This window comes from Engraulis encrasicolus, chromosome 1 (assembly GCF_034702125.1).
Source record: "Engraulis encrasicolus isolate BLACKSEA-1 chromosome 1, IST_EnEncr_1.0, whole genome shotgun sequence".
NCBI lineage: Eukaryota > Metazoa > Chordata > Actinopteri > Clupeiformes > Engraulidae > Engraulis > Engraulis encrasicolus.
Genome location: NC_085857.1, coordinates 55,417,901 through 55,440,045, shown reverse-complemented (window position 1 = coordinate 55,440,045; position 22,145 = coordinate 55,417,901). Strand labels below are relative to the sequence as shown.

The window sequence follows — 22,145 nt, the reverse complement described above, 5'->3', positions numbered from 1 at the left end:
GCATTAGGCCTAAAGATTGCGTTTGAACTGATGTGGCTGACATGACAGTGTGTCAAGGCTGAGTTTTAAAACTTTCAAGGAACAGGTAGCCTATGGCATTATCTTACCATTTGACACATGGGACACTGCTTCTCTGCTTTCAGCTGGCTGAGGCGGTATTCCAGGAATCAAAGATAGCCCTGATGTCCTTAGAAATGTTTCGATTCAAGTCATGAACAACAAGCAGTGAGGTTCGGGGCGCATAGCTTGTTTATAGCCCTCAAGCGCAAGCTTCGCGGGAAGCAGTGTTGCTTGCGCTTATTTCTTCAAAGTTTTTCCAATAGCCATGCAGTATTCCTCATCTCGCGCCTTGACCAATTATTTGACAATTTTGGTCGTTTGTCTTGTCTCTTTGCAAGACTGTCATGAATAGGCTATAGGCTAAATTATTTCCCTTTGGAATCATTCACACCGGCATCTAAAAGTAGGCAACCGCGGTGGAGCTCTTTTGATGGATGCAAGAACAAGTGTTCTCTGCTCGCCTATTTTCGATTGCATGCTGGAAGACTAAGACATGTATAAACGTGTCTTTTTGTATTGATTCTAATACTCAACCGATGGTGGCTGGTCAATGCAAAGAATGTTACCGAGAGGTTATCTTTCTAGACTGAGAAGCGCGAGCTTAACATGCATTTTCAGCGCGTGGAGTTGTGGTCGTGAAATAGCCCTGGGATATCAAGCCATATAGCCTACGGACACATCCTGGGTTGGGGGAAACTTAAAAGCAGGCCATATTCGTAACGTTTACCTCGCCACATATCCATCATAACTTGGTTTTGTCCGCGATGGTGGAAATTATTCGCAAGGTTGCATTTCACTTTGAAGTGACTGACTCGCAAGCATAGTGTGTGGGAGCGGAACATACTGTAACAGCCTTCGTGGGCTGAAGGCAAGCGCATTCATAAAGGACAGGGAAAGCAAAACGGATAGGCGTACTCTTTTATAAAACAACAATAGATTAAGTCCTGTGGTTCGGTTATGTCAGCAGCGTGTGCTTTTTTATTTCAACTGCTTAAATAGCCAAATGTTCAACAATCAATGCCCATCACCATTTAGCTAAAATATTTAGACAGCTTGGTTCTCACTGAATTTCTGTCGTAAGCGAGGGGCGAGAGAGCGAGAGCTTCACGTGTGTAGCCTACTGACGCGTGTTGCACATCACAGCGGCCACCACACACACTTCCTACAAGTAGCCTACAACATTGATAGAAAATATTTGTTGATCACAGTGCAAACTTCCATAGCCTACCCTATTAAGAATGCAAAATGAGTTGGGGCTGAGAGGGAGATAAATTAACTTCCGCGATGGTTTAAAATGTAGGCTATGTTTGTTCTGGAGACTCACTAATGGTGTTTTTGCCGCTGGTCGCCGCGTCCAGGCCAGCTGCGTCCGGCCGCATCTGGCCGCCAATGGCATAGCACCGCTTAGGACAATGACGTGATTCAAACAAAGAATGTGGGCGGGCTGTTGCATTCTGAAAACAAGGGTTGGACTTGGACTTTTTTTTAGACCCAAAATGGCAAGTCACGCCAAGTCATTGAAACTTACAACTGTCAAGTCCAAGTCGAGTCCCGAGTCAAAGGCGTGCAAGTCGAGTCGAGTCGCAAGTCCTTTCTGATCTTGAAATTTCAAGTCGCAAGTCTTCACACTGCTGACTCGAGTCAGACTCGAGTCCAAGTCACTGGACTCGAGTCCACATGTCTGGTTTGTACTGTATTTTCTTTGCCGGTCATTTTTTTACTTAATTGGTGACCACTCACCTTAATAGGCCTAGAGTCATGTTTTGTCCTCAGAAAATTGGTAACACATTAGAAAAAGTCCTTTAAAAACCTTTATTAACAATTATTGATCAACTATAAACAAAGTATTTACAAACAGTTTAACATGAATAAGAACAAACCTACGGCTGCACAGTGGAGTTGTAATAGGCCCCTCCAGGATGGGTTTGAAGTGTGCTTGCCTGGCTGACACAAAGTGCATTCCAATATGCGGACTCCCATCCTCCACTTGCGCTTGTGGCCTCGCATGTTGCTGATGCCCCGCCTCCGTGAAGAAAACGATAAAGTTTCCCCACTGTCAGCCTAGCTACGACAATTTTGAGGGGATTGCTCTTCATTCACCATCCCAACTGCAAATGAGAAAATGACATTAGAATTGAGCTTTTGGGAGATATTGAAATACAATGCTGTTGTCGGTGATGTCATCACGACGTGTTACTCCCTGGTATGAGGCCACAAGCACAAGTGGAGGATGCAAGTCCGCATATTGGAATGCACATGATGTATCTAGTGGTTCCATCTCTTTTGTTCTTCGGAGGACAAACCCCCAGGATTAGTTGGGGCTTAACTGTGTTGCTGCTGTGTTGATGTGGGACTTTTTATCCATTTACAAGCGTTTGTAAATGTTTTGTTGATAATTTGTTAATTATTTACAAGCATTTGTAAATGTTTTGTTGATGATTAGTTAATTATTTACAAAGTGTTTATAGCACGTTTTTAAGCACACTTTATTCTTAAGTGTCACAGAACGACCGACCCCAAATCCATAACTGTGTACTGTTTTATTTTACTACATGGTCACTATTCTGGGTTTAGATTAGAGTAGAATAGATAACTTTTAATAGTACCCAAAGGAAGATTTTGTTTTGCAGTCAAGTGTTGTAAAACATTTAGGACATCCATAACATACGACTATTCCACACTGCACATTTAGACAGGACCAAAAGTAATGCATCGTTTTGCACATGGTGTCACATGAAGTGACCAAGATAAAATGTATGAAGATTTCTCTTTTTTTTTTTTTTGGTGGTCACTCAGTTGCAGAGGTCCAGGGGCAAGTTTTGTTCTTTGAGTTTCCGCTCTGTTTGTTTGTTTGTTTGTGTTTGGGTCCCAACTGTTTGCCCTCGAGTCTTCCGCTAAATGTACACTATTTGAAATCTCCATCCAGACTGTAACAATGTACAGTAATGGTGTCTTCGATTTTTCACTGTTCATATTTTACTCTTTTACATTTTTATTACAACTTCATTTTATTTGAAGTCTTGTTGGAAAATAAAAATAAATGTTAAATGAAACAATGATTGTCTATTTTCTTCACGGTTCACATTTTGCTCTCTTATATAGGCCTACTACTTTTTATATATAACAGGATGTTTCAGTGTTTAAAACCAGCTTTTTTGTTGGTGACATTGAGATGACAACTTCTTTTGGTCATGGGAATTTGACAAAAGGTTTTGGAAAAGTCCTGCACAATCATGGGTGAAAACGTGTAAAAAACACTACATTAGTTACGTGAACTACATTAGTTAAAGCCCCTGGAGCAGTGTGGGTGTAGGGTGCCTTGCTCAAGGCCCTTCAATGGATGGCCATGGATGAGAATGTCAAGAGATGCTCCTTCTTGCTGTTGGTTAGTGTGGGATTTGAACCGGCAATCCGCTGGTCCTAAGGCTGACCACCTAAACATTAAGCTCTTTGTACATCAAAAAAGCGACCTACACTACCCAGGTAGCTGAAGAAGTTTCGTCATGAATTCTCTTAATTCGCTCTGAACGTGACATTGACATGTTTCATTTAGCTAATCACACGGCTCTTGCTCGTCAGCCTGGGACATTCGGAAATATGACCATTCTGACAAAATGATTAGTCCCCTGATCATTTATAGTCAATACGGTGCCATTTGTGAACCAAAACTGACATCTTTCTCTTTGCTTAGTTTACTAGGTTGGCACATGTCCTACAAGGGATTTTGGCCCATTTCCCCATTACAAATTGTTTAGCTGGTCCATGCAAAGGAATTGAGCAGGGTTGCCAGATGAGGTTGGTGATTTCCAGCCCAAAAATGCTCAAAACCCACCTAGAAGCACAAAATCCCGCCCAATTGTATTGATTTCTATGGCAAAAATAGGCAGGTTTTTCTGCTAAATGCCATTTTACCCGCACACGGCCATCCTAAGCAGCCCAATTGAGCTGGAAACAGCCCAATCTGGCAACACTGGAATTGAGCTGCTGTACTGATAAGTAATTGCAGCTGAGTCCAGTTACACCTGTACAGTTGTGCTGTAGTAAAATCCCATATTGCAGAGATTGGTCCAATAATCAATACCTTCCCTACATTAGCAATTTTGTTGAAAAGTGGGTTTATATACCAAGTAGCCTGTGTGTACGGTACATGCTGTTTGTATTGAATATTTGATTATCCTTATTTACAGTGTGTAGGTGCTTACATTGATTCTTATCCTGATTTATGTGTGCTCAAGTGATATCAGTTTCAAACTCCTTTAGCAGAATTTTGTGTAAGTTTAATAATTACAATTTTAGACAATGTTTAAGTACATTTCTGGTGTCCTGTGGTGTGACTGCTCTTATAGGATTTGCACAGGAAGGTGTTACATCCTGCGGGGCATTGCTGCCTGTCGCACCTCCTCCGGTGCCCATGGGTCAGCTGCAGGGTCATCAGCCAGGAACCACCATTCACCAATGTTTCGCTACTTTAATAGTCCTGCAGTCCTGTGGTGTGACTCCTCTTATAGAAGGTAAAAAAAGTTTTTATAAATAAAAACACATATTAAAACCTCCTAACTTGCGGAGGGCCCTGTACCGGGACTTTTAACTTCAACATTGAACTTCATTCCGCAATTGTTTACAGTCCAGGTGGTGTAATAAACACAGGAACAATACATATCATTCGAAAGCTTAGACCCTCAGAAATACATTTAGCACTACTTTACAGGGATGTGAACATTTTATATGTGCATTATTATCAATTATTACACAATTTCACTGTACAGGCTATGTTTAGACAAGAAACCAGACATTTTAAAATATAAGTTTTCTTGTTATTCAAGTTTTAAATTTTCAATTCGTCATAATTCATATTCTGAAGGTTGTTGTATTCCATACTATTTGTGTAATTTGTAGACAGAAAAGAGCTTTCAAACAACACCACAGAGTATGTAAACCTTCCCTAGTCTGTTTCTCCCTTAATATTGGTGTCAGATTCACACAAATGCAGTACATCATAAAATCTTTCTGTCACTTCTTGTGGATTCTACAGAGTCTCTACTTTCAAATGGAACCAGTTACTTCATGATGGATTGAAAGTATAAAAGACACAGGAACCATTTAAGTAGACGTTGTGCAAAACCTAAAAAAAACCCTAGGCGAGTACATTTAGGGTTTAACCCCAAAAAAATGTATAAAAAAGGTTTTTTTATGGATTCTATTACTATTGGACCTGCTAAATGACATACTAAAAATCTAGTAAAATCTGACTTTGGGAAATTAGTTTTTTCAACATGGCTGCCATAGGCTTATTATAAGGGTCAAGAGACACTCCAGGTGAATAGGCCAAAAAATGTAGCTTGCCGATATCACCATGAAACTTAATCCGGTGATTACTCACATATTTGTGAGAAAAAAATGTATTGCAAGTTTTCTGAAATGTTATGTTTTAATATGGTAATTGGACTATATCTAATTAAATATGCATTACATTTCAAAATGCAAAACCTCAAAATCTGAAAAAGCCAAGCTCAAAATTACTCCTCTATTTTGTTTCTAGTAAGCCAGAAGATATGTTCAGAAGAGATTATGGACATCTCTTTTTGTTTTGTAGTAAATCTAAAAATCTTTGTGCAGACACACCAGCTAGCATTTTTCAAAACATGATTATTTAACATCTCTCTTAGATAAATAATTGAGTTTTATGTGTCAAGTACTTCCAGACATTCTTTGAGTCTGGTGGTATCATTCTTAGCATGTATCAAGGGCAAGGTCAGCTGTCCTCAAATCATAGCCTCTCCACAGAGGTGTCCTAAGGGCTGGTGCTGGGACTCCTATTTGCCATGTACACCACATCACTGGGCCATGTTATCTGTTCCCACAGCTTCTCATACTACTGTTACACCGATGAAGCACAGTTACTTTGTGCCAGATGACTCCACGCGGTCACACACATTTCCGCTTGCCTCTCTGAACTATCCACAAGTATGAAGGAATGCAACCTTCAGTTGAGCCTCGCCCAAATGCACTGCTGGTGATCTCAGCCAAAGATTTAGGTTGCCATGATATCGAGCTCAATATGGATTCTGCTACTGTTGCCTCAAATAAGGCCACAAGAAATCTAGGTGTCATTGTTGATGACCATCTATCATTCTCTGACCACATAGCCTCAGTTTCCCAGTCATGTCCTCTTTTTCATGCCCTAATTGAATACAAGGCCCTGACCCTTGCCTATGAAGCTACAACAGGCCCTACTCTGGCTTACCCGAAAGCTATGCTAAAGCCCTATGTCCTTTCAGGACATTGTCTGTCTCCAGTACCAACCGTTTCACCTTGCCCTCTACTTACACATGTAGTGGCTCCTGTCTATTCAGTTCAGCTGCTGAAAGACCCAAAATACCTAGTGACACCTTGATTCATCACTGATGATGTGCCCTGACAAACAGCACATGGATATTATCATAGCAGTAGTGTCTTTTTCCACCCAAACAGCACTCCAAACAAACAGATCCTGAAAACATGTTAGTTCATGCCAATGTAATTATCATGTAGTAACCTTTATTTAAAAAAAACTTTGATCTTGAAAATGACACCTTTCCTGAAGTCAGATTTTCCTAGATTTTTAGTATGTTATTAAGGACACTTAGAGGTAACAAAATCAGTTGAAAAACCTTTTGTATCATTTTTTTGGGGGTTAGGTCTTTTTTTTGCATAGATGTACTCGCCTACCCCTACAAAATAGCCCCGAAGCTATTAAGCTTACCCCAAAGCTATTAAGATTACCCTGGAAAGGTTGAGATTAAAAACAAGATCATTATCTTGTTGGTCAGTCATGTATCCAAAATGATTAAAATGGCCACCATGCCGTAAATGTTCTGTGGTGTGATTGCTAAGCACGTCACACCGCAGGACATGCAATGTGTTACTCAGTCCTTGCTTTTTTTTATGTTTCATGTAAGGATGTAAGGATACCAGGAGATTTATTTGTCACGTTCACATACAGTGAAAACATGCAGTGAAATCAGTTTTATGCCTGCACGACGCGTAGGTGTTTGTGGGAGGGGGTGAGGGTGGCAAGTAGTGTGTGGTGGGGGTGGGGGTTAAAGGAACAATAGCAGAAAGAGCATGGGGGAGATGTTTGTGCAGAATATTATTAATTTTACTGTATCTTACAGAAATGAGATGTCACATCGCAGTGCATATCTTCCTTAGTGACTGAAAACATCTGGAAAATGGCAAAAATAAGGGGAAATTCCACAGACAACGAACAGCTCTAAACACCTCTTTGTCTTTGAACAATATAATTTCAAGAATTGGAATGTTTTTAAAAACATTGTGTTATACCCTTATTTGTCAAGCACCCCATTACAACAGAACTTTTAGAAACTGAATAATTTCTCATTGCAGGGGGTCCACAAAAGAACCAGTTGAAGAAAAAGGCTAGTCGGAGAACTCTTACTGGAGAAAAGCCTTACGTGTGTACCATCTGTGGAAAGGCCTATGGACAGGCAGCACACTTAAAGGTTCACCGTAGAGTCCATACCGGAGAGAGGCCTTACGTGTGTACCACCTGTGGAAAGGCCTTTGGACGGTCAGAAGGCTTAAAGGTTCACCAGAGAAGCCATACTGGAGAAAAGCCTTACCAGTGTAGTGCATGTGGAAAGTCCTTCGGATATAAAAATCACCTAAAAGATCACCAGACAATCCATTGTGGAGAAAAACCTTACCAGTGTACTACATGTGGGAAGTCCTTTAGACGGTCACTCACCTTAAAGAATCATCAGAGAATCCATACTGGGGAAAATCGTTACCAGTGTAGCACCTGTGGAAAGGCCTTTGGACAGTCAGAAAGCTTAAAGGTTCACCAGAGAATCCATACTGGAGAAAAGCCTTACCAGTGTAGTGCATGTGGAAAGTCCTTCACATATAAAAATCGCCTGAAAGATCACCAGGGAATCCATTGTGGAGAAAAACCTTATCAGTGTGCTACATGTGGGAAGTCCTTCAGACAGTCACGCACCTTAAGGGATCATCAGAGAATCCATACTGGGGAAATGCTTTACCAGTGTAGCACATGTGGAAAGTTCTGTACAAGAAAATCTGATCTCCGATCGCACCTGAGAGTCCATCAGAGATGGGACCAAGTCACTAATTTGCAAGTCGCAAGTAAGTCTGCGAGTGAAAACACAAGTTACGACACATTTGACCAAGTCAAGTCCAAGTCGTGCCAAAGCCAAGCCAAGTCCAAGTCCAAGTCTTATTTTTTCCAAGTCCTTAACAACTCACCTTGTATTCTATGTGCAATATTGACAATTACTTTTGGTCATAAATTAATTACCTCTCAACACTGCATTGCATGTCCCCCTTCGCCAGTCATGTCTCTTACATGATTTCATGTTTTTGTTAGCATGGTTCGGCATGGTTTCTGGTTTGACTAGGTTTAACTAAAATGAACCATGGTTTTAATCTGAAAACTAACCATGGTTTTATCACGGTTTGTAATTATTCATTAAATTACACCTAGTTGCCGCTTCTTTTATCCAACACACGTATTGGTGACAGTCGTTGGAGTAATGAGAGGTTATGTGTAAGGATAGACTGATATATATATATTTGCATATTTTAAGTGTATCGGTATCGGCCGATACGCGTGTGGTTTTGGCCGATACGCAATATTTATTATTTTATGTCATTCGTGGTTTTTAAACAACTAACCTTTCCAACGGCAAGATTCACCTCAGACACAAAATAGCAAAATGAGGTCTGTAAATAATGCACCTAGTTCTGTGATTAGATTCAGAATTTTGAGTACTTTCACAAATTTGTGAGTGTTTGTTTGTTTGTTTTCTTCTTTTAGGAGACATGGCCAATACCACCTTTGGCTGGTCCACCTCTGAAGTGTGTCATTGGCTGGAGCTGAATGGGTTAAGTGAGGCCAAAGAGATCTTTATCGGTAACACACCCAACTTTTTGTAATTATGGAACGTTTTTTTTTCTGTCGTAATGCCTCCACCGGCATTACGTGCAAGCCAAACCTCAAGACCAAAAAAAAATCGGAAAATGTAGAGGACTCTGATGCAGATCAAAATATAGAAGAAGAAAATGTTGAGGAACCTCTGCCAGGACATAGTTTAGAGACAATATTAGCTATTACTATTAGTGTTATCAATAAAGGTGCACTGATTGCTCGGCTGCCGATCATGATCGGCCGATAATGGCCAAAAATAGCCTGATCGGTGATCGGAAAAACATGTTGATAAAAAAACGATCGAGAGATATTAAATTCCTCACGCAACAATTTTGCCTTTACTCCTGGCTCAGCATGTAGGCGCTGGCTCCGCACAGCTGCAACTACACCAAAAGAAGGCATCTTTGCTTGTCTATAACTTTAGGCCTACCTGACGCTTGTAATTGGTGAATGACTTGTCAGTCTCACCATGTTCGCTATTTTGAGTTACAGCCTGTATGGAAGAGTTAGAACGCTACAACTAAACGTTTCCAAAACAAACATATCAACGGTATTGTTTTTTAAGTTGTAATTGACAGCCAGTTCATTAGTTTGTAGTCACTGCAACACCAAACAACAACAGAGAGAGAGAGAGGAAGAGTGGACGGTGAAACTCATTGAGCCCGTTTATATGGCCGCTATAACCGGGCTATTGGAATAAACAGGTTATTGGAGTAAACGGTTTATTGCTATTTACAGTGCCCTCCATAATTATTGGCACCCCTGGTTGAGATGTGTTTTTTAGCTTCCAATTATTTATTTATTTTTCTAAATAATATGGGACCTTAATGGAAAAAAAGAGAAAAATCCAACCTTCAATATAAGTGCATTTATTCAGTGGGGAAAAAATCCCACATAAAGAAATAATTATTTGACATCAAATAATGTGATTCACAATTATTAGCACCCCTGGTTTTAATATTTTGTACAACCCCCTTTTGCCAAAAAAACAGCACCTAATCTTCTCCTATAATGTTTCACAAGATGGGAAAAGACAGAAAGAGGGATCTTCAGCCATTCCTCTTTGCAGAATCTCTCTAAATCATCCAAAGACCTGGGTCCTCTCCTCTGTACTCTCCTCTTCAGCTCACCCTACAGGTTCTCAATGGGGTTGAGGTCTGGGGACTGAGATGGCCATGGGAGGAGCTTGATTTTGTGTCTGGTGAACCATTTCTGTGTAGATTTGGCCATATGTTTAGGGTCATTGTCTTGCTGAAAGACCCAGTGACAACCCATCTTCAGCTTTCGGGCAGAGGGCAACAGATTTTGATTTAAAATGTCCTGGTATTTCAAAGCATTCATGATGCCATGCACCCTAACAAGGTTCCCAGGGCCTTTGGAAGCGAAAACAGCCCCACAGCATCACTGACCCACCCCCATACTTCACAGTGGGTATGAGGTGCTTTTCAGCATGCGCATCTTTCGTGGCACGCCAGACCCACTTAGAGTGTTTGTTGCCAAAATGCTCAATCTTGGTCTCATCTGACCAAAGCACACGGTCCCAGTTGAAGCCCCAATACCGCTTGGCGAACTCCAGACGTTTGCGTTTATGATTGTGAGTGAGGAAAGGTTTTCTCCGTGCATGCCTCCCAAACAGCTTGTTGGCGTGTAGACAGCGCCTGATGGTTGATTTGGAGACTTTGTAACCCCAGGATGCTACCATTTGTTGTAATTCTGTAACAGTGAGCTTTGGAGATCTTTTGATTTCTCTTACCATCCTCCTCACTGTGCGTGGTGGCAAAATTAACTTGGGTCCTCGTCCAGGCTTGTTTACCACTGTTCCAGTTGTTTTGAACTTCTTAATTATTCCTCTCACAGTGGATATGGGCAGCTGCAGTTAAGTGGCAATCTTCTTGTAGCCTCTGCCTGACCTGTGAAGGTCGACGCACATCTGCCTCACTTGTATGCTGTGTTCCTTTGTCTTTCCCATGTTTAAGAGTGGATAAGAGAAATGGCCTCTGTGTCACGTCATATTTATACCCCAGGGAAACAGGAAGTGATGAATTACTAATTAAATGTTCCTACATACTCTGGTAAACTTTGTAAACTACTGTAGAAATGACAGAAATGCTTCAATTATATTTATTTCCTGGGAATTGTTAAGGGTGCCAATAATTGTGGAACAGGTGATTTAATGAAAAATAATTATTTTTTAGTCAGGGATTTTTTTATTTTCTTACAATTCATTTGAGTTGAAGGCTACATTTTCCTACAATTTTCAGTGTGACAGTATTCTTCTGCAATAAACACTGAATTTATTTTAAGGCTTTTAACACATCTCAACCAGGGGTGCCAATAATTATGGAGGGCACTGTATATGCAGTCCGTCGGTTGCCTGTGTTCCACTACAATGAGCCCGTTTATATGGCCGCAATAGTCATTGGAATAAACAGGTTAATGGAGTAAACCTTTTACAGCTGTTTATATGCAGTTCGTCGGTTGCCTGTGTTCCACTAAAGTGTGTGACACGAAGCTACGTAGAATTGAATGCTTTTGATTGGCTACTTATCCTTCTAGAATGTCAATAACCTGATAGTAACCCGATTATGCTGGATACATGACACGAGAAATCAGTTGATTATAATAAAAATTAATCACTTGGCCGAATACCGAAACTGAAACCGAATATTACAATTCAGTTAAAAGTTATCAAAATGTAGGTTTTTCCACTATTTTCAAGTATTGCTTAAATCTATGGCTTACAAAACATGTTTAGACAAGCTTTTGAAAGAAAATAAATGTGTATTTGAAGTCTTTAAACGTTAGAGTAGATCTTAAATTAGTTTAATTAATGCCCATTTTCACTTAATTTTCTATTCAGCCTCCGATTCAGCCACTCAATTGGCTTTCGGCTGAAAACTGAAAATGTCTTTTTTTGCGTTTTCGGCCGAATATTTTCTGCGGCCGAATTTTTGGTGCACCTCTAATCATTGGCCATCACACTCCAGAGGGTAGTATACAGTGGGAGCTCTACCTTTTATGTAGAGAGGTTGGAGACATAATCCTTGCTCCATCCATCAAGGAAAGCATTCTTCATTACCTGTCCATCGTCATCGGACACCTCTCCCTATTCCATTCACTTTTTCCAGGAAAATTAACCCCAAAACTTCACTAACTAATTCACTACATACGGCTTATCAAACAATTTGGACCCCTGAGACTATCTGGTGTTTGCGTTTTGAGGCAAAACATCAATACTTTAAAAGACGGGCCCGAAATGCCTTCAATTTCAAGAATCTCTGTTTCACACTGGCCAAACGTCACCAGCTACGGTATTTGACGTCTGTCGATGTCCTCAGGCAGGATGAATACACTGAGAAACAATGTTCTCGTCCAGTGAGGTCCCTTTCACTGTTTAGGCCTTGCACAGAGATTCGGTGCAGAAAGCATTGAAGAGGATGAGAGTGTTTTGGTGGTCAACAAACTGTGTGTTGACAATGTTACATGAATTGTCATCAACGTTTTTGTGCTGGATGTAGTTGAAGAGAATTGGGAAGATACTGCGCTTCAGGGGCACTTGGCTTTTGTTTTCAGAAATGTTGATCCCCTCTCAGTATAGTAATCGCCTGTATTCATATGAGGTCAGAGATGATGGAGGTCAATGGATAATCACCCAACCTGGTGAAGAAAAAGACTATAACTCCCTTGATCTCTATGTCCTTGATGACAAAACTGCCATTAGCCTTCACCATTCCGTGTATATGAACATACAATAGCCATGCTGGTTACATGACAGTTAACTTAAAAATAGGGCAGAAAATACCAAAATATTTAATAGCGCCACTGATGTCTGCCTGTTTATAAACACCTTTGCTAATGTACGTGTGTGTATGTGTGTGTGTGTGTGTTTTCTCTCTCTAGATGAGGATATTGATGGGGAAGCCCTTTTCGGTTTAACAGAGAATAGGGTGGCACGCCTCTTCCCAACATCAAAACAGCAAGTTAAATTTTTATCAGCATTGGAAAAAATAAAAAGCAACGTTCTGCCAAAACAGTATGTACAATAGTCTTCTTATTCTCAAAAGTTGTTTTGCTTGAAGATGCTGTAGTTGTTTGTAAAATGATGTTACCATGTTTCTTCAGTTATTAACCTGACCAAGTCATAATTTTTTCCACATTGCTTGATAATATATGTATCCAATTTGGATGTAAAAAGTTATGACTGTCTTAATGTTTCTTCTTTTTAAAATCAGAAATGATAGCATCCCAGTCAACTCAGCAATCACCACTAAGAAAACACCAGTTCAAACACCAACCGCTGCCTGGCCAACTGTTTACACCCTCCCCACTTTAAGCCCAGAGGTCAGGGAGGCGCTGGCCAAGAGAGATCCTGCTTTCTTCAGAAAACACCAATCGCATATAAGAACTGCTCTCATTACATTGTTATGTGATGACATAACACAATATACTTGGTAAATACAGCAATGTGTCTGTGTGAATGCTTAAAATACCAGGCTGATGTCAAATATGTTGTAGATGACCCTTTCCCCCCACTATACAGGTATCCAAGTCGCAAGATGTATAGTGACGTCATGAGCACCTTAATAACCCAGCATCCATTTCTTATGGATGGAAGCCTCTCTGGATTTGTAAGTACTAAACATTCTTATCCTCATTCTCATTTTTTGTTATATCTCACTTTTGTTTTGTTTATTATTATTATTGAGAGGCTGGGTGGCACTAGTAGATAAATCAGCAAATACAAAGCGGATTCCAAAAAAGTTGGGACACTTGGTATTTTGTGAATAAAATCAAAGTGATTTCATTTTCAAAACATTCAATCTGTTATTAAGATGGAGCATTGTGCACAGAGTGTTTTGGGGAAAATATGTGTTTAGTGTTTTGGGGAAAATATGTGTTTAGTGTTTTGGGGAAAATATGTGCTCATTTAAAATGTCAACCTTGCAACAAATTCCAAAGAAGTTGGGACAGGACCAATAAAAATAAATGCTTTTAAAGGCCAACTTCCGATAAAACTCAGTTTTACTCACTCCTTTCGAAGATCGGACGGTCACCCCAAGTTAAACTCACTTGCAAGGCTCTCATAGCGGTGCGTCAACTCTCCTGGCTGTGTTTCCCGGTGTTTCCCAATTTACATAAATAATGCAGAGAAACGAGCGAATCACGAAAGCCTTTCTGTGTTTCGTCACGTCGAAAGAAGGCGTTGCCCACAAAGGTTTATATCGACCCATTTATCTAAAAACATGTCGAGTAATTTTTTTCTGCTTGTTTTCAAAACAAGCAACGTCTGGTGGCCCGAAACATAGCTTAGCTTAGTTATCAGCTGGTTGCTACTCTCAGGTACACACACAGCACAAAGCCTCATACATAAAGCCAGCTCACTCTGGTTGCTCCGTGCCTGCAGCTCGCCTAGGGGTCGCTGTCGAAAGAGCACAGCCCTGAATGGAGCCTGCACGCCTCCGTTGGCGCCCCTATAGTGCAGTACCACCCGGGGAAGTGGCGACTCTGTTTCCCATTACATTCTCTCCAAGAACTGGAGGACTGAGCCAATCAGAGACGCGTTTCTTCGAGAGCAGGAGGAGTGAGCCAATCAGAGACGCATTTCCACGAGAAACACGGAACACTCTCTCGTTTCTCCACAAGCCACCTTGCCAGCTTGCAAAAACGTCTTGAAACAAAGCAACCAGAACGTTTTTTAAAACAGGACCAACGCGTAACACATTCAATAACAATTGGGAACACGGCAATATTAATTAAATTACGTTGAGAGGCCATCTTTAACATTGGATAAGACTAAAGACAAGACGAAGGATGAGCTGTCATTGTTGGAGTGTCATAGTGTGCTTATTGACAGTGGGTATTTTGTGATCTCATAACTCAGATGATTTCACAGAATTCTAAATTACATAAATATGCATTATACCTGCAATTTTGATCATTCAATCTTTCTGTGTCATAGATCAGTAATTAGTCCCTCAACATATTCACTTCTGAGTGACACAGCATCTCTGTGATGGTCTATTATTTGGTCTATTATTTGTGCATTTATTCATGTTGGTAGTCAGTATAATTCCTTTATAAATGGTCTACCTTGTGTTATTTAGTATAACTATCCAACTATTACAACATGTTTTGGCCCTGTGCCAACTTTTTTTGAGATTTGTTGCATGGGTCAAATTTTGAATAAACACGTATTTCCCTCAAATCAATACTTAAGCTTGGCGGTTGATATCTTGACCTTGTGCTATTGTCCATGTTATGCTTGTATGAATGATTTGAAAATGGCAGCATTTTGCTTTTATTCACAAAACACCTATTGTCCCAACTTTTTTGGAATCCACTTTGTAGATCTTTCATTCTGAGCAGTAGGTAGATATTGCTCCACATTCAACCATGGATTTACGGTAAACTTGTAGTCCCTACCATTGGTAATTTCTACACACTAGACGAGACAAATTATGTTCTTCATCTGTCATGATTCTAGTAAGTTTTGTTTGTTTGTTATTTACAATATGTTAACGCCATGTAGTGGTCACTCTGCTAACAGCAGATCTCAGAGGTTTGCATTTGTAGCTCTGGCAGCCTGTGCTTGACAGCATAGGCCTAGTTATTCTTGGTGTTATGCTTATAATAGAATAATTATAAACACATTTCTACTGCTTTGTATACCAAGGAAACCCTGTTGGAGTGTCTTAAAAATAAATTCAAAAAAGTGCGGAAGACCCTGGTACACATGGACAAAGTGTTGCAGATGAAGCAGAAATATGGCAAGGGGCGTCAGACATCATCATCAGATGGGGGAAACCACTGCGGTCTCAAAAGGAAACAACAAGTAAATTGCAGCCACAATTTTGTTTTGTATAGTGTTTCTTAGCAGTCCCTTATTACTGTTTTTTGTTTGTTTGTTTGTTTTGTTTAGTTTAGTTTTTTGTTCTTCATCTTCTTGAATATGGTTCTTTTGGTCATTCATTGCTTAGCTCACAACAGAAGTAGTGGAAGGGGAAGTTGACCAAAGCATCTCTGAACACCTGACTTAACACCTGAGCTTAAGAAGATCAGGCCAAACTTCAGCCTGTAGCTCATATAATTTTGAATAGAAGTGAATGGAGCGAGTCAAGCTAAATCCTGATTCCGTTGGCATGTGCTCTGTATTTCACATATGATAGCAGTAAATTTTAAAGGTTTGGATTGTCGTCGTAAGACCGCTCATTTTCGGCAGGCAAGAAAGGTTATTTTAGTTTTTGTGCGAAACTGGTTGAGAGACTACAATGTGCACCTCAGGTTTTTGTCGGTACTGAGGCTGAAGGTAAACAGCTGCACAGTGCACAGTGCACAGCCAAAGGTACACTGCTGTACTGGCTGTACGTCAGATATGCAACTTCTGTTGTGTAGTCCAATGATTACATTTTTTCACGCACGCAACTCACAAATCGCTTGACAAGTGAATTATGAGGTACAGCATGTGTGGGGGGAATGTGAGGTGGATCTGAAAATGGGTTTGATAAGTCCAGCCCCATCCAAATTTTTGACTTTCACAGACCGGAAAGGGTGGAGACTTAAAGGTACACTGTGCAGGAAATGGTCAAAAAAGGTACTGCAACTATGCTGCTCATTGAAACTGGGTTGCCTATTGCCAAATTTGACCTTTTCATGAAAGTTTATGAAGTAATAAATTGGCCCAAGTGAAGTAATTTTTGCAGCTAAAAATGGCTATTTCTGGAAATTCAAAATGGCGGACCATGGAGAAGATCCCCCTTTTCATGTATGAAAAGTGCAATTTTTCCAGTCATAATGAATACTTATAATTTGATGCTGGTGGTAAGTATTCATGAAAAAGGTAACATTAGTGAATGGGCAGCATGAATTCTGGAAAAAAACAACTAAAAATCGTGCACAGTGTCCCTTTAAGGACCCCATCAAAGAAAGTGGATCGAACAAGAGGCGAAGGTCAGGTCGGTTATGGGAAACAGTCAAAAGGGGCATTTTGAGTCAAATCCGCCATTCTGGAATGAACAGGCAGTCTAGTATGCCACTCTGGAATGTACAGTAGCTAGTAGTAAATAGGTAGTAAATTCAACCCAGGAATATCTGTAGGCACCGTGTTCATAACACGATTAATGTCATACAGCCCATTAGAAGAAAAATTCTAACCAGAATGCATCAAATTGGCAAAGTGTGCATGCCCACTGCCTAGCAAAGCATCACTGCTTCATCACGATCGTGCCCAGTGTCACATTTCTTTGGTGGTGATGTGTGTATCTTTATTCATGTTAATCATGGTAATCACTCTACGGTATTCTGTTGCAGCCACTATTTGGAACCCAGCTGACCATGGGTAAGTGGTGTGATGGTTTTCAAATTACAACAATTGCAATGAGCCATTAACGCAATATCTTACTTACTCTTTCAGATTAGCTGCGAAAACCAAATGATCAGAGTAAGACGAAATAGAGTCTTGCTTGTGGAGAACGTAGTAGTGGTCATTTAGTTATTTAGTGTCTTCCGAATTCTGTGAAGTGTATTAAGTATTATTAAAAACTATGTCAATATCAAAACCACATTGATTTCACATTAAACTTTGTTGTGAAAAGAGACTTAACTTCATTGGATCTGGGTGCATTGTGGAGCATGAGGATGCACCCTATGTAACAGATCTTGTGCGTTTGGTTTGTAGAGTTGAGACAGGAAGTGAAAGAAGAGGAAGGAGAGTCCAGTGTTCTAGAACGTGTGGATGCAGCATTCTCCTCCCACTGCCCGGTACCTCTAAGGGACGTCAAACTAAAAGATTCCAATAATCTATATGTGGATTTGACAGGAACAGGTGAGTTCCTGACAATGTCAACATGCTCTGCTTCTATGTTGCTGTACTGTGTCAGTGAGATGCTTGATGTATTCACCAACATGCTTTACTGGACCAGTGGGATGTTTGATGTACTCACCAGCTTAATGCTACTGTACTGTGCCAGTGGGGATGCTTGATGTATTCACCAACATGCTCTGCTATGGTGTTGCTGTGCTGGACCAGAAGGATGTATTCTTGATGCTTGACGTATTCACCAGCTGAACAACTCTCCTGAAGTCTTGAGACAAGAGCTTGGCTGAGGCAAGAGCCTGAAGGATCTGAGGAAATAATGCCGTGTTGCCAAATGTAGACAAGCAGGACTCTAAATTGAAATAATGCAAGTACTGCCAAGCAGGGCTCTAAATAAACGCTGTTACAGAGCCCTGCTGACAAATCAAAGGGTAGCAGGAGGTGTACAAGTTGATGTTGAAGGAACCAGACATTCTAGTTAAACTTCAGGAAGTTACATTTTAAAACTAGGCCTGTGCAGTCGCCTTCGACTGCTTAAGCTTAAGGTATATCCCCGAAAGGCGACGTCTCCAGTCCCACATCATTCCTACCACTCCCGTCCACCTTTTCATAAACGTATATGTTGGAGCCATTTTAGTCTCACTTATGGATAGGTTTTAATGTAGTTTTAGATTTAGCCACTTGGGGGAGCACTTCACTTAAGCGTAGGTCACATAGGTTAGCAGGTATAATTACAGGTGCCTGTGATTACAGTTGATGAGGCTTGGACTGGGGAAACACGCGGTTCTTACCCTAGCCGTGTGGATCCAGCCAGCACATTTTAACAGCATGATGAAATGCACAGCACAATGGTGAACTAGTTATTTTTGTATTAAAGGCCAACTTCCGATAAAACACAGTTTTACTCACTCCTTTTGAAAATCAGACGGTCATCCCAAGTTAAACTCACTTGCAAGGCTCTCATAGCGGTGTGTCACCTTGCCTGGCTGTGTTTTCCGGTGTTTCCCAATTGACATAAATAATGCAGAGAAACAAGCGAATCACGAAAACTTTTCTGTGTTGCGTCACGTCGAAAAAAGGCGTTGCCCACAAAGGTTTATGTCAACCCATTTTTCTTAAAACATGTTGAGTAATTTTTTTCTGCTTGTTTTCAAAACAAGCAACGTCTGGTGGCCCAAAACCTAGCTTAGCTTAGCTATCAGATGGTTGCTACTCTCAGATACACACAAAGCACAAAGCCTCATACATACATACAGCATGCCCACTCTGGTTGCTCCGTGCCTGCAGCTCGCCGAGGGGTCGCTGTCGAAAGAGCACAGCCCTGAATGGAGCCTGTACGCCTCCATTGGCGCCCCTATTGTGCAGTACCACCCGGGGAAGTGGCGACTCTGTTTCCCATTACAAGTTATCCGAGGACAGGAGGAGGACTGAGCCAATTAGAGACGCATTTCCACAAGAAACCCGGAACACCCTCTTGTTTCTCAGCCTGATCTCCAAAAATTCTGTGCTCCTGGACACGGATGTTAAGGACACAAAATCCGTGTCAGGAGCACGGATTTTGCCAAATGTGCTCCTGGACACGGAATTGTTTTCCGTGATGGGCACACGGAAGTGCTTTCTATAGGCTATTACCACAGCACTGTGTTAACTCTATCATTAGAAAATACATACCAAATGCTAATCCTAACCAAAATAATGCTATAGCAGTTTAAGTTGTGCCCTGACCAAAACATTCCCTAACCTTAACCTGTCATTAAAGACATATTTTTGAGAAATACCTTTTCCAGTTGGTTGCTAGGCTGTCAAATTCATATAATGAATGAAAGAAAACTAGCTGTGCCCAGACCAAAACAATTCCTAACCCTAACCTGCCAGTAAGAAATTTTATTTATTATTTACTATTAATATATAGTTTTATTTATATATTTATATTTATTTTATTTATATTTATATAAGAAATATTTGAAATTAGAAAAATCCTGAGAAAACACAAGACTGTGGAAACATAGAGCTGTGGGAGTATAGTTAGAGCACTTCTCTGTGTCCATCACGGAAAATAATTCCGTGTCTAGGAGCACGGAATTTTGGCAAAATCCGTGCTCCTGGACACGGATTTTGTGTCCTTAACATCCGTGTCCAAGAGCACAGAATTTTTGGAGATCATGTTGTGTTTCTCCACAAGCCACCTTGCTAGCTTGCAAAAACGGCTTGAAACAAAGCAACCAGAATGTTTTTTTAAAATGGGACCAATGCGTAACACATTCAATAACAGTGGGGAACACAGCAATATTAATGAAATGACGTTGAGAGGCGGCCTTTAAACTTTTTTGTTGCAATAAACGGGAAAGAACCCCAAAGGGATTTTCAGACTGGAACTGCACTTTTTTGCTACGTCTGAGAGAACATCTCAAGTCCAAGCCGAGGCTACAGGGCAGCCTCCACAGTATATGATAAATACAAAATATAAAAGAAATATATTTAATATCTATACAGAGATCAATGACGTGCATAGGCTTAAAACCTATTTGATTGAATATCAAGCGTGCCGCCGCATTCTGGATCATCTGCAGAGGTTTTAGCGCACAAGTAGGTAGACCTGTCATGAGTGAGTTGCAGTAGTCAGCGTGGGACAGGACCGTGGCCTGGACCAGTCGTTGTGTAGAATATTGTGTCAGCACAGGTCTGATATTCCATATGTTGGACATCTGGAATCGATACGTCCGGGTGACTGAGTTGATGTAGTTGGAGCATGACAGCTCATCATCAATCATGACGCCAAGGTGTTTGGTGACTTTGTTTGGGGTCACGATGGTGGAGCCTATCTTGAGGTTGATGTTGTGACTGAGCGACTATAGCTGGGATCACCAGGAGCTCTGTCTTGGCCAGGTTCAGCTGAAGGTGGTGGTCCTTCATCCATGTTGACAAGTCGGTGCAGGCAGAGATGCATGCCGATACCGTGTTGTCCTCTGGACGGAACGACAGGTACATCTGGGTGTCATCAGTATAGCAGTGGTAGGAGAACCCATGTGTTTGAATGACACGTCCCAGGGAGGAGGTGTATATTGCAAACAGAAGGGGTCCCAGCACTGATCCTTGGGGTACGCCTGTGGAGAGGGTGTTAGTCGTAGACAGTTTCCCTTGCCATGACACACTGAAGGTGCGTCCAGATAGGTAGAAGTTGAACCATGAGTGGACAACGCCAGTGATTCCCATGGCCGTGAGTATCTTCAGGAGGATCTTGTGGTTGACTGTGTCAAAGGCTGCAGACAGGTCTAGTAGGATGAGGACAGAGGATAGTCCTTCCGTTCTTGCAGTCCTTAGAGCCTCAGTCACTGAGACTAACACAGTTTCAGTTGAGTGTCCACTTCTGAAACCAGATTGTTTTGGGTCCAGTAATCCATTCTGGTTTAGGAAGTTGGTGACCTGCTTTGCAACTGCCCTTTCTAGTGTCTTGGATAGGAAGGGAAGCAGTGAGACCGGTCTGCAGTTTTCAACATTAGCAGGGTTCAGTGTAGGCTTCTTCAGTAGTGGTGTCACCCTGGATTGTTTGAAGGCGGAGGGGACAGTGCCAGAGGAGAGTGTGGAGTTCATGATGGATGTGATCGCTGGGACAACTGTATGGGAAATGTCTTGAAAAAGGTTCGTGGGCACTGGGTCCAGTAGGCAGGTAGTGGGACGGCTCCTTGTGAGAGTGAATTCATGGAGTCTTGCAGGAGTCGGCACCTTTGCCAGGGGGGTATCTTCTGGGGTGGAGGGCGGCTCACAGAATTGCTTGCTAATATTTGCCGTCTTTTCCATGAAAATGGTGGCAAAGTTGTCTGGGTTCAGGTCTGTGGCAGCCGCAGGGGGGGGGGAGGCGGGCGTGGGGGGGTGGGGGGGGGGGGGGGGGGGGGGTGGGGGGGGGGGGGGGGGGGGGGGGGGGTAGGATTGAGCAGTGACTTGAATGTAGAAAACAACTTAAGTGGGTCTGAAGTGTTGCTGATCTTGTCGTTGTAGAGGATCGTCTTGGCAGCTGTTACAGAGGCGGAGAAGGAGGCTAGTAGAGATCTAAGTTTTTCGAGGTCAGATGGTTTGCAGGTTTTGCGCCATTTCCTGTCCGCCGCTCTGGGGGTGGTACATAAAGCTCGGATGGTCTCTGTCAGCCATGGTCGCGGTTGTGAAGGTCCTGCAGGTTTAGTGACTAGTGGGCACAGGTTGTCGAGGCAGGAAGTCAATGTGGAGCTGAGCGAATCCGTAGCAGTGTCAACATCGAGAGAGGAGAGCACGCTTGCTGAGGGCAAGGCATCTGCCACCACTGATGCAAAGCTAGTGTGTGACAGGTTGTGT

The 22,145-nt window shown here is 41.6% G+C and overlaps 1 protein-coding gene across 1 annotated transcript in view; it reads left to right on the top strand.

Moving 5' to 3' along the window:
- LOC134455273 (uncharacterized) overlaps positions 1 to 22,145 on the top strand; it is a 45,961-nt gene that overhangs the window by 12,412 nt on the left and 11,404 nt on the right. The window contains exons 5-13 of the mRNA XM_063206296.1: positions 4,407 to 4,571; positions 7,447 to 8,205; positions 8,897 to 8,992; positions 12,908 to 13,040; positions 13,240 to 13,458; positions 13,548 to 13,635; positions 15,681 to 15,839; positions 17,315 to 17,342; positions 17,682 to 17,828. Of these exons, the coding sequence (XP_063062366.1) occupies positions 4,407 to 4,571; positions 7,447 to 8,205; positions 8,897 to 8,992; positions 12,908 to 13,040; positions 13,240 to 13,458; positions 13,548 to 13,635; positions 15,681 to 15,839; positions 17,315 to 17,342; positions 17,682 to 17,828 (1,794 nt within the window). The remainder of the gene's footprint in view (positions 1 to 4,406; positions 4,572 to 7,446; positions 8,206 to 8,896; positions 8,993 to 12,907; positions 13,041 to 13,239; positions 13,459 to 13,547; positions 13,636 to 15,680; positions 15,840 to 17,314; positions 17,343 to 17,681; positions 17,829 to 22,145) is intronic.